This window comes from Danio aesculapii, chromosome 14, assembly GCF_903798145.1.
Source record: "Danio aesculapii chromosome 14, fDanAes4.1, whole genome shotgun sequence".
Classification (NCBI taxonomy): Eukaryota; Metazoa; Chordata; class Actinopteri; order Cypriniformes; family Danionidae; genus Danio; species Danio aesculapii.
This window is the reverse complement of record NC_079448.1, coordinates 26,543,868-26,559,263: the sequence shown is the minus strand read 5'-3', so window position 1 is coordinate 26,559,263 and position 15,396 is coordinate 26,543,868. Positions and strand designations below refer to the sequence as shown.

General features: G+C 35.5%; 1 protein-coding gene across 1 annotated transcript in view; it reads left to right on the top strand.

The window, feature by feature from the left end:
- Window positions 1–15,396, top strand: part of slit3 (slit homolog 3 (Drosophila)) — a 261,693-nt gene that overhangs the window by 176,079 nt on the left and 70,218 nt on the right. Inside the window, exons 12-15 of the mRNA XM_056472572.1 lie at window positions 657–728; window positions 5,636–5,779; window positions 6,108–6,271; window positions 12,923–13,073. Of these exons, the coding sequence (XP_056328547.1) occupies window positions 657–728; window positions 5,636–5,779; window positions 6,108–6,271; window positions 12,923–13,073 (531 nt within the window). The remainder of the gene's footprint in view (window positions 1–656; window positions 729–5,635; window positions 5,780–6,107; window positions 6,272–12,922; window positions 13,074–15,396) is intronic.

Sequence of the window (15,396 nt, the reverse complement as noted above, 5' to 3'; positions counted from 1 at the left end):
GAGTGCATTTGCATTTTTTAAATGTTTCATGGTTTTAAGCCTCACTAAAGGTTTGATCACAACACCAAGGATGGTTACTGTAACAATAAAGATGTAATGTCAAAGACATTGTTTTGAAAGTAATCCTAAATAAAAAAGACAAGCAGCATTACACCACAACTATAATAATAATCTCAGAACTCGAATAACTTTTATGATTTTTTTTTTTTTTTTCATTTTTCTCAAATGAAAAAAAGAAATATGGAAAGAAGAAATATGGAAAAATAATCTACCTAAAATACAAATGTATTGCATTATATATCAGTAGACAAAAAAGGAATCTGGTAGGTTACTGATAAACTCTGACAGTCATTAAGAATCCATTAAAGAGCTTTAGAATTTTTTCAAGTAATGATTATTGATGGCCTTAAAAATTGAAAATGATCAGCAAAACTTATTTTTAAGCAAAATAACTTTAGTCTGTTTGTCACATAGCTATATTGTATACAGTAGTATGACTTTAGAAGACTTTTGTTCAGTTGAGTTGAGTTTATGAACCACTTTTATGGTTCAACCTTCATGAAAGACACATTCACATATTATGAGTTGCACATGGGTTACACATTGTGGGTTGATTCACTGCGGTCTGTTTGCATTGTATCTGTGTGTGTCTACAGGGTCCTGTACGGAAATAAAATCGCAGAGATCCCAAAGGGACTGTTTGATGGCCTGGTCTCCCTGCAACTGCTGTGAGTGCTGCATATGTGATTCAATAACCTTCAATGTCAAGAAGATAATGTCCTCTGTGTGCTGCAGTGTGACTGTGAATATGGTGGAGCCCAAATTTCACCACTAGTGAAAAGTATTCCTTTCACTAAAAGTATTTTTACACTACCACTGAAATGTCTGCGGTCGGTACGTTTTTGAAGAAATGAATACTTTTATTCAGTCGGGGTACATTAAAGTGATCAAAAGTGACAGTAAAGAACTGTTTAATTTTAGAAAAACTATTCTGTTTTTTTAAATGCATCACAGAAATCTAAATATTTTGTTTCAACAAAAATATTTAAGTCTGAGTGAACCGGAAGTTGCTGATATTTTTATTTCACTATGTAAATGTACTTCCAAATGTAGCGTAATATTGTGTAGGATGCGAGGTTTTCTTTTAGAAAAAAAAATCAATTATACATTTTGAAATGCCTTAGAGAAATCAAAATATTTTGTTTCTACAAAACTATTAAAGCCTGTGATAACTGGAAGTTGACGAGACGTTTATTTCACTATGTTAATGTACTTCCAACTGAAATGGAATATTGAGTAGGGGCAGGGCTTTCTTTAATAATAAAACAATGATATATTTTAAAATGCATTAGAGAGAGATCTAAGAAAAAATTCTACAAAAACTGTACTTCCAACTGAAACGGAATTTTGAGTAGGCGTGGAGTTTTGTTTTGTGTATCATTTCCTCATAGTAAAGTAGCAGTAAGAGTGGCGTGGTGTTTATCGATCTACTGTGCAAAAAGTCCTTTTCTTACTTAGTCTGAATATCTAAATTTCTTAAATCAAGAAGCATTTTCTAGACAAGCAAAACTTATTGTCTTGATTTAAGAAATAAGATGGCAAAATTAAGTGAATTTTTTCTTAAAACAAACAAAATAATCTGCCAATAGGGTAATAAAAGTAATCATGTTGTAAATCAAAAACCACATTGGCAGATTATTTTGCTGGTTGTTAGGAAAACCTCACTTAATTTGGGCACATCATTTCTCAAATATTTTTTACTTGTTTAGAAAATGCTTCTTGATTTAAGAATATGTAGATATTTGGACTAGAAACAATACAAAACATCTAGGTAAGAAAATCATCCATCCGTCCATCTGTCCGTCCGTCCGTCTGTCTATCTATCTATCGTGCTCAGCATATATAAGTACACCCCTCACAAATCTATCATTTAAATTCAAATGTTTAATAGGAAGCTATACAATATTATATTTGTGCATATACATTAGATTAGTCAGTACTGAAGCCAAATCTGGAGCTTATCCAACTAAAAAATAACAGTCCAAAAACTAGTACATCCAAATGTATATCTTATAGAAAAATATTACAGTTTTTCTCAGTGGCTTTGGTGCATTTCTCACAACACTATTTACATTTGCACAACAGTTAATGCATTTCTCAAAACAACTAGTACAAACCGCAAAACCTAGTTGATAACCTGCAAAAGTGTGTCACTTGCTCAAAATGAATAGCTCATTCCTCAAAAGCAAGTATTCATGTCAATGAAAGGGTCAGTGTCATCATGATGAAAAGTCCTGACACCATTGTTTAGGAATAAGATTAGTCAGATGGCTTTGTCATGTTTTCATTATGACAGTTTACTTTGTAAATTTTTTCCAATGTAATAAAGTCAGATTTTGGTGACACTCCCTGAAAATGTTGAAGACAGCACTATATACTATTTGCACAGCCATTTGAAAATTACAGTAATGTTAGACTTCACTGTATTTAGTGAGGTATCTGAGTACAAGACACTGAATATGAATGTTTCATATTTTTACTGCATATGCTCTGTGCAATTCTAATTTATTCACAGCATTGTGCAGAAGAATAAATACACTCTTATTTACAACAAACTTTTTTATATCTATCAACATAGATCTATAGATATCTGTCTGTCTATACTCCACAATGATAACAAATGTGTTTAGTGAAACAGTTGTGCTTGTTGCATTATAAGAGGTAAAAGAAAGTAAAACACAAAAAAGTGAGGAGAGCTTGTTTTGTTTTGGTTAAAAGGAGAATGAAGTTTTATTCCTGCTTCCTCCAAGGGAACACTCTCCACATCATTAGCATGTAAATTGGACTTGATTGCTAAACATGTCCCTCACACCTACTTATATTTGTGTAGACATGGAAACATTGCTCAGACACAATTTCTGCATTTAATGGGCCAAATTGAGGTGAATCTGTTGGCTCTAATGGGCCTTTTTCAGCTTATTCTAACGATTTGGGGAAATTCTGATGGCTTCCGCTTTTCTTAATGTACACAATGCTGCTGCGGGCACAAAAATAAGCTCACATCACCTGTTATTAAGCTTCTAAAGCACCATAGATTTACCAGAGCAGGCCGGCCTATGTTTTCACTGTCAACTGCCATAATGACACAAATTATCTGTGTTTTCAGCAATTAGAGTTGTGCGTCCTTAATGGATTTTCTTAATAAGACCCTTTCAAAGGAACACCTCCGGGCATTCCAGCTATTTGGCCAAGCTATGTTTGAGTTCCTGTGTTTCTTCCTGTTATGTGCATGGTTTTGTTCGCTTATTTCACTTTCTGTGTTGTTATTTTTTCCGTTCTTTTTTGACATACTCAAACCTAATTAGTTCACCCTGTGAGTAGACTAACGATGCATGTGTTTGCTTCAAGACAAAACCTCATTACAATGGCTTTCAGTAATTAAGCACATGACTGCGTTAGTCAATTGTCAGGCGGCCTGAACGGGGGAGACGTGAAGTCAGGGACCTGACAGGAGTGATGGGTGCAGCTGAGTAATACTCCAGCAATTCTTCCACAAAGCATTCCGAGTCAACCGTGTCAATTACATCTATTGATTTGAATATGTTTCTGATGCTTACATGAGGTTACATAACTTTGAAAACTGTTATTGAAACATAACTTTTTGGTGTATTGTCAGAAAAGTGGATAATTTGTGCATATTATTATAATTCCGTTCATATTCAACCTCATTAGAGGATAAACAAGTACTACTAATATGTTTAAATGCGATCATACATATTGTTATGAGTTTGCCACTAAATCAAAAAGTTATGAATTACCCTGGTATTTCATTGATGTATTCAACATTGTGAATTTTATCCCAGTCTAGATACAGATACAGAGCAGAATGCTGAATTTACTGCAAGCATCATGCTCTCCGCTAGAGGCTCTGAAGCATAAAACCATTCAGAGAGCGCTGCACTTTCTGCTCAGTCAGGCAAAGTGAAAATAAAAAAGCCTTTATCGTCTCTTAATTATTTTGTGAAATACCCTTAGGAAACCTGCGCTTGGACACGAGGGTTTTATTGGTTGAACGATGCCTGTGCAACAGCCACAAATGCTCAACAGAACCCACTGACTTTTTACAGTTTACAGCACAGCCTTCAGTAATGCAGTAATGGTCTTCAGACATCAAGAACAACATATACAGTACATTGGCAAAATTACAGTAGTTAAAGGGGCTTGTGTTTCTGTTTTGCTTTAGATTTTGCTTTGCTTTGCTTTTCGTTTTGCTTTGCTCCTTCCTTTACTCATTGCTTTGCTTTTTTTTTTTAACCGTTTTGATTTGCTTTGCTTTTTCAGTTACTCTTTTCTTTGTTTTTGCCTTATTTTTGCTTTGATCTGCTTTGCTTTTTGCTTGGCCTTTTCTTTTGTATTTAATTCAATTCATGATGATTTTTACAGCGTTTTACACAATAGTTATTGTTCCAAAGCTGATTTTGAAAAAGGTGTGCGTTATTACATACCAGTCTAAATCAGAAAGAGTTAAGGAGTGAGTAGTGTGGACAGTGCACAGAAGTGTATACTTAATCTGAAGTCTGCAATATAATGTACAATTATTTATTTATTTTCGTGCGTTATTGAGTCTTTGTAAATTTGAGCAATAAGTGTCTGGTGCATATAAGAAAATATATGGCACACATTACAAAATAATATAGCAAATTATTAAAGTAGTTAATTGATTATTAAACAAAACTATCTCATTGTATGATTCTTTTAAATAATCTCCTCCCGTAAAACTACTGCACAAATTTTAGTAACACTTTAGTTTAGGGACCAATTCTCACAATTAACTACTGGTCTATTACCTGCCTGAGGTTGAATTTATTTTTTAACGTGCGAAATTATAGACGAAAAATTCAGATTCTGAGTGCAGTAACCTTTAGTTAATAGTTTGTTAATAACGTGAATTGTACCTTAAAACAGACACACTTGCGTTCTGTGAATGAACGTCGCCTCGTGGTTCCATCCCTAAGAGGGAAGAAATCACTTTCCCGAACTCTCGCATTCAATCTGCCCAGTTGGTGGAATGAACTCCCTAACTGCATCAGAACGGCAGAGTCACTTGCTGTCTTCAAGAAACGACTAAAAACTCAACTATTTAGTCTCCACTTTCCTTCCTAATCTTAACTGCCTCTCTGGCTATACCACTAACTGTACTCTCTCTCTCTCAAAAAAAAAAAGACTTTACACACCTGAAACTTGTCTATAGCACTTGTTCACTGCTGCTCTTATAGTTGTGTAAATTGCTTCCTTGTCCTCATTTGTAAGTCGCTTTGGATAAAAGCGTCTGCTAAATGACTAAATGTAAATGTAATGTAAATATAAAATAAAGTGTAAATTCATATGCAGAAGGCCAGCCCAAAAAATATCCGTCACTTCCTTTAAATCTCTATTAATTCACTGCATGTTTTTAGCAAGTGCCGACAATTTGTTTTTGTTGTGTATAAAAGCAGTAGGAAAGTGTTATGATTTTAATATAAATATTACCAGAGTCCTGCATACAACTTTTTCCAGATTGAAGATTTAGACTTTGGCTGTGTATACTGATGAAAAAAAGAAGTGATTCTAATGAAACGCTTGTTTACTCTTCCAGACTGCTGAACGCCAACAAGATCAACTGCCTTCGAGTGAACACTTTCAAAGATCTGCAGAACCTCAACCTGCTGTCCCTCTATGACAACAAACTTCAGACCATCAGTAAAGGCCTGTTCGCTCCTCTGCGTGCCATCAAAACCCTGTGAGTTACACACACACACACTTTTAAACACTCCATCCTTCACTCCCACTTTCAGTCCAAATGACTTCAGTCTCTAAGCAACTGTTGAGCGGGCCTGCCTTCACCCCGCAATTAATTAGCCGCAAGTAGATGGCAAAACAACAACACCATTAACAGCAATGAGATAAATGTGAGCTAAACAAATGCAAAGCTTACATTGAAAACAACATTTCATCTTTATGAATGCACAGCAATCTTATTGTTATCAGAGGATATTACTGTTTGATTATACAGACTCCCTTGGCTCTAATTAAGCGTTTTGAGCTATCGTTGTGTTGGCGCTCCACAGACACCTCGCTCAGAATCCATTCATGTGTGACTGTCATCTGAAGTGGCTGGCCGACTACCTGTTTGACAATCCAATTGAGACCAGCGGGGCTCGATGCAGCCACCCGCGCCGCCTCGCCAACAAGCGCATCAGCCAGGTCAAGGGCAAGAAGTTTCGCTGCACAGGTAGAGCTACACACATGTGCACTGTTACAGCAGGACTTTTACTATTCAAGCTCTTTTAGTTGATGTTTTGAGCTATATAGAATGATATATTACGATGTGTTGGCACTCTTTACTGTTCACTAGACTCCTTCTTCAGTCAACTCTGAGCATTTATTTACATTAGGATGCAAAATATGGGTTGTTAAGAAATCAAAATGATGTTGTAAGGAATGTAAGTGGCTTAGTGGCTGCTTGAAATGCGAAAGGAAGTTCAAATAAGATACACTACTGTTCAATGTTTTTTAATCTGTTTAATCTTTTAATGTAGTATTTTATGTTTACAAGGCTGCATTTGTGTTTATATGTGAAATGTTATATGTGATTCGCTCAGGTTGTTTGAGCTCTGGAATATGGCATGCTTGTGTTTGTGGTTTATGAGGACAGATTTATATAATGACATGGGTATGACAATGTTAAGGTGGTTTATGAGGACACAAATTTATATAATGACATGGGTATGACAATGTTAAGATGGTTTATGAGGACATGCAGCATGTCCTCGAAATTTAAAGAGGATAAAATCATATATAACGGGGTCTTGTGACATTTCAAATTTTATGTAAGGGTTTGGTTTAGAAGCATGTTAAGGCAATATAATAAGCTTTTTTACTGAATGAAATACATCATGTAGAGACCTCATCTCTTAAAGCACATACAAATATGTGTGTGTTACAATTACCATCTTACTAATTTGCACTTATTTATCTATTTTATTCCTGTGATGGCAAAACTGAATTGCTCCAGGCTTAAGTGTCAAAATCTATAGTTATACACGGTAAAAAGTAATAAGTTACTTTGATAAAATGAGTAAACCCTTTGCCTTAAAAGTAACAAGTTGACTTTACTAAAAAAACTAAGTAAACCCATTGAAACTCAGAACTGTTTAATTGGCTTAATTTAATTTTTATAATAGGTTGTTTTCACATTCAGAAATTCAGATGGAGGGCAGGAAGGGATTCTTTTACATGGGAATCCTTATGTTCAGAACATCAAAATGTTTGTTTTTTATTGTTTATAATTGTTTAAGTCGGCCAAAATAAGAAATGCTGAACCGCTTTTATAAACTTCCAAAATAATTTGCTAATAAAGGAGAGTAGGTTCAAGAAACTGGCTTAAAAACGGGTCAAAAGCTGGCATGTAATAAACATTTTCTCAATATATCCATGACAGCACCAATAAAGTTTAAACAGGCCTGGCTATGTGTTTAAATATGTTAATGTATTATATAAAAATCAGATACAAACACCACCACACTTTTACAAAATCCATGAGAATATAAAAAACGTACCCTGCCATGTAATCTCTGTAATGAAATCGCATCTTGTTTTGCAATAATCCAAGTCTTTACTGGCATTTCGACAGAATAAACAATGTGAACATCGAGATGTGCAGCAGTAGTGAATGTTTGTTGATGGTAAGTTAATCAACAGAACAAAAAAGAAATGCAACCTTTGCTACACAACTGGATGTTTATTTTTTGTGAAGCACTTTTCCCCCTTACCAAAATAAATAAATGATAATGTAGGCTATGTAGAAAAATAGCACATCTGTTATAATTGTGATGTCTGGAAGATATCCGCATGGGGAAAAACTATAGTTATTTATAATGAACATGTTTTTGAAACACATGAAGTGTATAATGTGTACAGCTCTTTGTTAATGAATGCTACGAAATACAGTAGTATAGTAAACTGATAATTACTATACTATATAATAAATAACGTTAATGTAAACTGTGGTGTATTGTGATGGTGTATAATTATAGTGTAGAGAACTGAAGCCTATTGAATAATTTGTTTATTACTACAGTTGTGTTGTACCACAGCAACAATATAATTACTATGACGGTTTAATTTATTTATGTAGTATAGAGTAACACTATATTTACTACAGTATCTACCACCTTGATGACATTTTAGTTCAGTGGAAAACTCTGCCTTCTTCTTGATTTAAGGATCATGCCCAACATATGTGGTTATTTTCTATTTATACCTCCTTTGAAATAGGGTAAATCGCAAAAATATAAACTTTCCTCTTTGTGTCCAATTCAGATTTTTACTTCCTGCCCTCCATCTGAATTTCGCGCGCCACCAGAACCATGCGATTGCAAACAACCTATTATGCAATTGTGCACATAGTTCATTTACATAATAATTTTAATGCAAAGGGTTTACTCAGTTTTTTTTAAGTAAAGCCAACTAATCGCTTTGAAAGCAACAGGTTTTCTAGATATTTAAAGTAAACTAATCCCTTTTTACAATAAGGCTGATTTGTTGTGATTTGTTGTGCAAAATGAAAGCCAAAATCTCTACAATTATTGAACAAATTGGCATAAAATGTCCAAGAAACCTTGACTAATATTGTGGGAAGATCTACACATTCTTTGGGATAGTTGGTAAGAAATTCATCCACTGCTGTTCCTCGTCTTACCCAAAGTAAGTGCAGTGAATTCTGTGCCAATGCAGTCTTATAAACAGTGCATTGTTGATGGTCTTTGACTCCTGACCCACCAACCGTTGCTCAGATGCTTCCTCACACTGAGACTTTTCAACAACGTCCCTTTCCTTTTCCTACAGTATGTGTGTCTGTACAGTATGTGTGTGTATGTGGCATACTCTGGCCTGGAGCAGTTCTTCTCACACACTGCCAGGTTTCAGAGTGCTAATAGGACAATGCTGGCTGTTCTGAAGCAGAATGAAGATGCCTTATTAGAAGATGCTTTACGAGTCGGAACTGGCCCCCTCACACAGCCAAAAACGGGGAACCCTGGGGGAAATGTTTTGGTGGGATAAGTGTAGCCGTCGTTTGCTTTGATATTAAGCAACAGGTTTTTCTCATTAAAGTTTGTCAGTATTTCAACACAATAACAAGTGCAACATCAGATCACTCTTACATGCTACACCGGCCCCTAGTGTGTGTTTCAACGGGCATTTCAAGTGAAAAATCTGTGTTTTATATATATATATATATATATATATGTGTGTGTGTGTGTGGTGACAGAAGGCTTTACTCCACTCCTTTCTTTTATTCAGTGTCTTTACAGTATATGTCTTTTTTTTTGTCTAGTTTTTGTGTTTTGGTTAGCTTTACTTTTTGTTAGATGTTTTGTTTTTTGCTAGATGTTTTTGTTTTGTGTTTTGTTTTAATTTTCTTTATTTTGTTTTGCCTTTTGTTTTTTGTTTTGTTTTGTTGCTTAGTTTTGTTTTTGTTAGCTGTATATTTTGTTTTTCTTTTTATTTAATGTTTTGTTTTGCTGTTTAAATGTTTGGTCTTTTGTTTTGCTTAGCTTTTTTAACGTTTGGTCTTTTGTTTTGTTTTGTTTTGTTGCTTAGCTTTTGTATTTTTTAAAGCTGTATGGTGCTTTAATTTGCTTTATTTTGTTTGGTCTTTTGTTTTTTGTTTCGTTTTGTTCTTTGTTAGCTGTTTGGTGTTTTAATTTGCTTTATTTTGTTTGGCCTTTTTGTTTTGTTTTATTTTCTTTTGTTGCTTAGCTTTTGTATTTTTTAAAGCTGTACAGGTGTGGTGTTTTAATCTGCTTTATTCTGTTTGGTCTTTTGTTTTTTGTTTTGTTTTGTTCTTTGTTAGCTGTTTGGCGTTTTAATTTGCTTTATTTGGTTTTGCTTTTTATTTAATGTTTGGTCTTTGTTTTGTTTTGTTTTGTTCAATGTTTGCTCTTTTGTTTTGTTTTAATTTACTCTGTTGTTTTTGTTAGCTGTTTGATGTTTTGCTTTGTTTTATTTTCATGTTTAATTTTCTGTTATACTTATTGCCTTTTGTAATCATTTTAGTTTTATTTTGCTTAGCATTTCCCTCTTTTTTGTTAATTTTAAATTTAAAAAATATATTTATTAAGATTTCACTCTTTTGCCACTTTATTCATCAATTGTTATGTTCAGGAAACTTTTTTTTGTGATTATTTGAGCTTTGCTCCACTCCTTTCTCCTCTGCAATGTCTTTTGTGTGTGTCTTTCTATCCTCTGTCTGTCTGTCTGTCTGTCTGTCTGTCTGTCTGTCTGTCTGTCTGTCTGTCATTCTTTTTCGGGCTTTGTATTCCCAGCGGGCAAATGTCCCTGTGAGCGTGCTGGGAAGAGGGAAAGGGGGCCCGCGTGTATGCATGCTGGCCCAGAGTTCTGGGCGGCTTCCTGGCTGCTGTGTCCTGGCTGCTCCCTCCTCCTCCTCCTCCCCGCCTCTCCATCCCGCTCCGCTCCTCCACTCTGGCCTATGGTGCAGCTGTCTCTTGTGCTTGATCTAACCATGTGCCGCCGCCTACACAAGCCTCACATGGTTCCGTCAAGCACCAGGGACCGCTGGGCACACTCGCACACAGCATGGCATTCTGGGATATGTGCGGTGGCACCTCTCTTTGCCACCACGAGGAGTGAAGGTGGCGTTTTTTAAGCCGGGAACAACGGATCGCTTGTGAAGAGCTCTAGCTATGTTCTCTGTCTGCGTTTCAAAGGGTGGTTTTTAATGTTAGCTCCTGTAGACACTGGAGGCATCAGGGCAGAGATGGTGGGAATAAGATAAACAGTGGCAGGCGAGTGATGGCTGATGGGAAGCAGACTTATCGGAGGCGGCCAGAACCGCGTGTTACGCAGAAACTGCCTGTGTTTTCCTGTCAAAACACTTCTTAGCGCCAGACCTCCAATAGCTGACCTCTCGCTCAATGACGCTGTTATCTTCAAAGAAATGCAGACTATGAGGTCGTGTTCGCAAACAAGTGCCTCTGCCTGGTTCTGAATGTGTTTGTAGATGTGATGATCAAAGATTGTATAAAATAAATATTTATTCATAGTTTTTTTGTTTTTACTTCTCAAAACATGTCAAGGTCACTATTCAGGTCAGGTCCCATTTTATACAGTTACTCTATAATAGATTTATACTCTGCTCTATAGGTCTCAAACTTGATTTCTGGAGGGCTGCAGCTCTGCACAGTTTTGCTCCATCCCTAATCAAACACAGCTGATCCAACTAATCAAGGTGTTCAAAATTACTAGAGACTGTTAAGCAGGTGTGAGTTAGAGGTGGTTGGAGCTAAACTAGGCAGAGCTGTGGCCCTTGAGGAATTACGTTTGAGACCATTGCACTACTCATGTAATAGATTTTAGTTATTTTTTCATAACAACTGTTATTTGAAATTTGAACTCTATTTCAGCTTTCTTTGAATGTACATTTACATATATTACGTTTTAAAATGGGACATTTCAGCCAAACATGTCATTGCTTTACTAAATGTATTACTTTGGAAGTTGTAGATATAATTCAAAACTTTAATTGGTATTCACTCGTGTTAATTTACATATGCCCATGACTTGTACATATTTGCATTATATTACAGTCATATTTATATTTAGTATATTTTTATAAAAATCACAAAAACGTTTAAGTAATTTTTTTTGTTCAGTTGAAGAGTTTAGATGCAAAAACCTCTAAATGCCGTCTGAAATGTTCCTCTAAAATGAGCATTTCTATCAGGTTCCTCTGTGCATGTTCAGTAACATCACTTTTACACAGGGTATCTGCGGGGTCTTAAGTCTTAAATTTCAAAAACAAAATTTTAGGCCTTAAAAAGTCTTAAATTCACTGAAATATTGGGCTGTAGGTCTTAAATCATTTTAAACAGGTTTTAATTTTCCTATGTCCTGGGAAAGCTACCCTATCAAGCCAACACCCGATCACCAATAATCCATCTCAACTTTTTTTCATATTCAATTTTTTTTATTGCAAAGAGAGTCAATTCACAACAACTGTTAGTTAATTATACTGCAAATTCTGCTGATTAGGAATTAATACATTTCCTGATCAGGGAAAGAAAACTAAAGCAACACATCCTTTTACAGATATATTTACAGAACTAGCTGGCCTATTAGAAAAAAATCCTTAATGTTTAGCCCTGTTTAAGTCTAAACTTTCATTCATAATGGTCCTAAAATGGACTTTAAATGTCTTAAATTTGACTTAAAGAAACCTGCAGAAACCCTGTTATGACAAAGAATAAGTCCTTTTCCTAGTCTTTAAAGTGAAATATCTCTTCATTGAGAGGTTTGTGCATCTGAACTCTTCAATTGTTATTACTTTTAACAAATTTCTGACATTTAGTACACTAAAAAATGTTGGGTTCCACACAATTCCTTCATGTTGTTACAACACAAATGAATTAGGTTAACTTAATTGTTTTTACAAATGTGACTGGATTAAACAATTGAAATCCAAAACAATTCAAAAACTGTATTTCTGCTCATTCTAAAGAAGTCGTTTGAACAAGCAACTCAAATAGTTTTTTCAGTGTATGGCAGTAAAAACATATTACTGCCATACTAAAATATTCCCTGAACATACAGATGAAAGTAGTTATAAATCAAAACCCTTCAATTAATTTAGCTTTTGCATATTTTATCACAATATGCAATTGTAAGGGTGTTTAACCGTCATAAAAAATAATATCATAAACCCCAAAGGCTTCATTTTAATGCACATATACTAGTAGATACAGATTAAAAGGCTTTTGGATTTTTTTTTTTTTTGGAGGGGGGGGGGTTAACAGTGTGTGATGAAGTGAAAACGCAGTATGATAGCGTGTCTTTCTCTGTGTGTGTCTCCTGTGTTTGTCAGGTGCGGAGGACTACCGCAGTCGTCTCAGCGGCGAGTGTTTCCAAGACCTGGTTTGTCCTGAACGCTGCCGATGTGAAGGAACAGTAGTGGACTGCTCCAACCTCAAACTCACCAAAATCCCCCCTCACCTCCCTGAGCACACCACTGACCTGTAAGAGACACGCATTTCAGCGCACACACCTAGCGACCCCATCAATCATTCTGGAGAACATTCATCACTTAAACTCTAACCTCGCTAATTCTTTCAGTGTCTCTTTGTCCCAGAGGCCTCATCCCTCTCTCCTGTCCTCTGATTACGGGGTCCTGTCCCCGTCTGAGCGCTGCTGAATGAATGTCTAGAGCCTCTCCCAGGCCATTAGCCATTCAGCTGCATTTTCCCTGGGCAGCGCTAGTCTGGGTGACAATGCGTTTGCCCTTGTGTTTCTGCGTAGAGGACACATCAGGGTTTTTCCCTCTGCAGACCCGTCAACTCCAGTCATCTGTCACACTCTCTCTCTCTTTCTCTCTGTCTTTCTGCGGCTCACTGACTACAGCTTGCACCCGCTAGCACAGCTGCTTATTTATAGAGCTCTAGCGGGAATGTTAGCAACCAGGAACCAGCACTTTATGTCTGATGTGCTTTCCCATGGCAGAACCCGCTGGGGAGAAGTAGCCCTGGGGGGAAGCAGAAAGACAGCCGTGGTGCATTTACTTGACTTTACTTTTACTAATGTCTTGGAAATTCTCACTCAACCTTGTCTAGACCTTCTCTACTCTGGTCTGTCTCACTTTATGTTGGAATGGGATTCTAGCTTATACTACTAGTTGTGTGCGGTTTATACAGACAATTGTTGTTTTAATTCTCTGCTTATATTGCTTGGTCATTACATGGTTATTTTCTACACATTGGGTGCATTCAAGGTGTTTTGGATCCCAGCAAACATGTTTAATAGACGTCTAATAGACATCTAAACATAGAAAGCTAGGCTAAAACAAGGCTAGAATTGGGCTGTCAAATCTAATAGAGATCTAAGAATAGTCCAAAACTAGACTAGTGATCAAATAGACAGATTAGACAGACTTTATATGTGTAGTCATTCATTTGTGTTTAATAGATGTCTAATAGACATCTAAACGTAGACAGCTTGTCTAAAACAAGGCTAGACTTGGGCTGTCAAATCTAATAGACATTTAAGAATAGTCCAAAACTAGACTAGTGATCAAATAGACAGATTAGACAGGCTTTATATGTGTAGTCATTCATTTGTGTTTAATAGACGTCTAATATGCATCTAAACGACAGCTTGGCTAAAACAAGGCTAGACTTGGGCTGTCAAATCTAATAGACATCTAAGAAGAGTCCAAACCTAGTCGTCAAATAGACAGATTAGACAGACTTTATATGTATACTCATTCATTTCTGTTTATTTGATGACCAGTCTAGTTTTGGCCTATTCTTAGACGTCTGTTAGATTTTCACTGACAGCCCACATTTAGCCTTGTTTTAACCAAGATGATTATGTTTAGACATCTATTAGACATCTTTTAAAAACAAAAAATGCTTGCGTGATGGTTTAAATTTACCACTTTGAAATTTGATATTTACATGCTATTCAAATCACGATGGCAGTGAACTATATAAATGCAGCAAGGTTTTTTAAGCCTACTAATACTAACTGTTGAATGAAGAACGCACTTTGGTTTCGCCCTATGTTTATTAAGTTATGGAGATGCTGTAAAAATAAATATTATTGTATGTTCTTTAAAAATTGTACAATATACAAATTTGTGTAGTGTTTCATTGAAAAACAGTGCTATTAATATGATATATTATATAATTTTAAGCAATAATGTAATGCTCTAAGTGATCTAAAACTGTGGTTCCCAACCTTTTTTGCCTAAGACCCCCTTTTCCCCTGGAAAATATAGTATTATATATAGTATATTTAATACTAATACTAATAAATATAGTATTGTATTAAGTATTATAATAGTGAGATATTATGGCTCATTTAAGTTTGCAGTAAGGATGACAAAAAATGTCATTTTAAAACAAACAGTAGGTTTATTACTATATCTAGATATGTTTATGCACAAATAATAGCCTAATGTAAAATATAAAAGCAAAACATCAGTAGGCCATTTGATGTTTTAAATTGGCCCTATTTAAAATTTAATAACAAAAATATCAATATTCAGACTGGTGTATAAGGGTAAAATATAATATAGGCTTTTACAATTTAATACGTGCATGTTTTTTGTTATGCTTTATCAATCAGTGTGAGGATTTGCTGCTGGCAGCGAGTAATAATTTGGTCAAAACATGGAGAGATCTTTGAAAGGCAAGACGCATATCATCCTTAAGTCACACACAAAGCTGATCCCCCAGGTCTTCTGACATTGTTGCAATGCAATATTTGACTATTAATTGATAATGGTATCTTGGCCAGTTGTTTTGATTCATCCTCTTCAAGTAATTCCTTCACCATATCTGT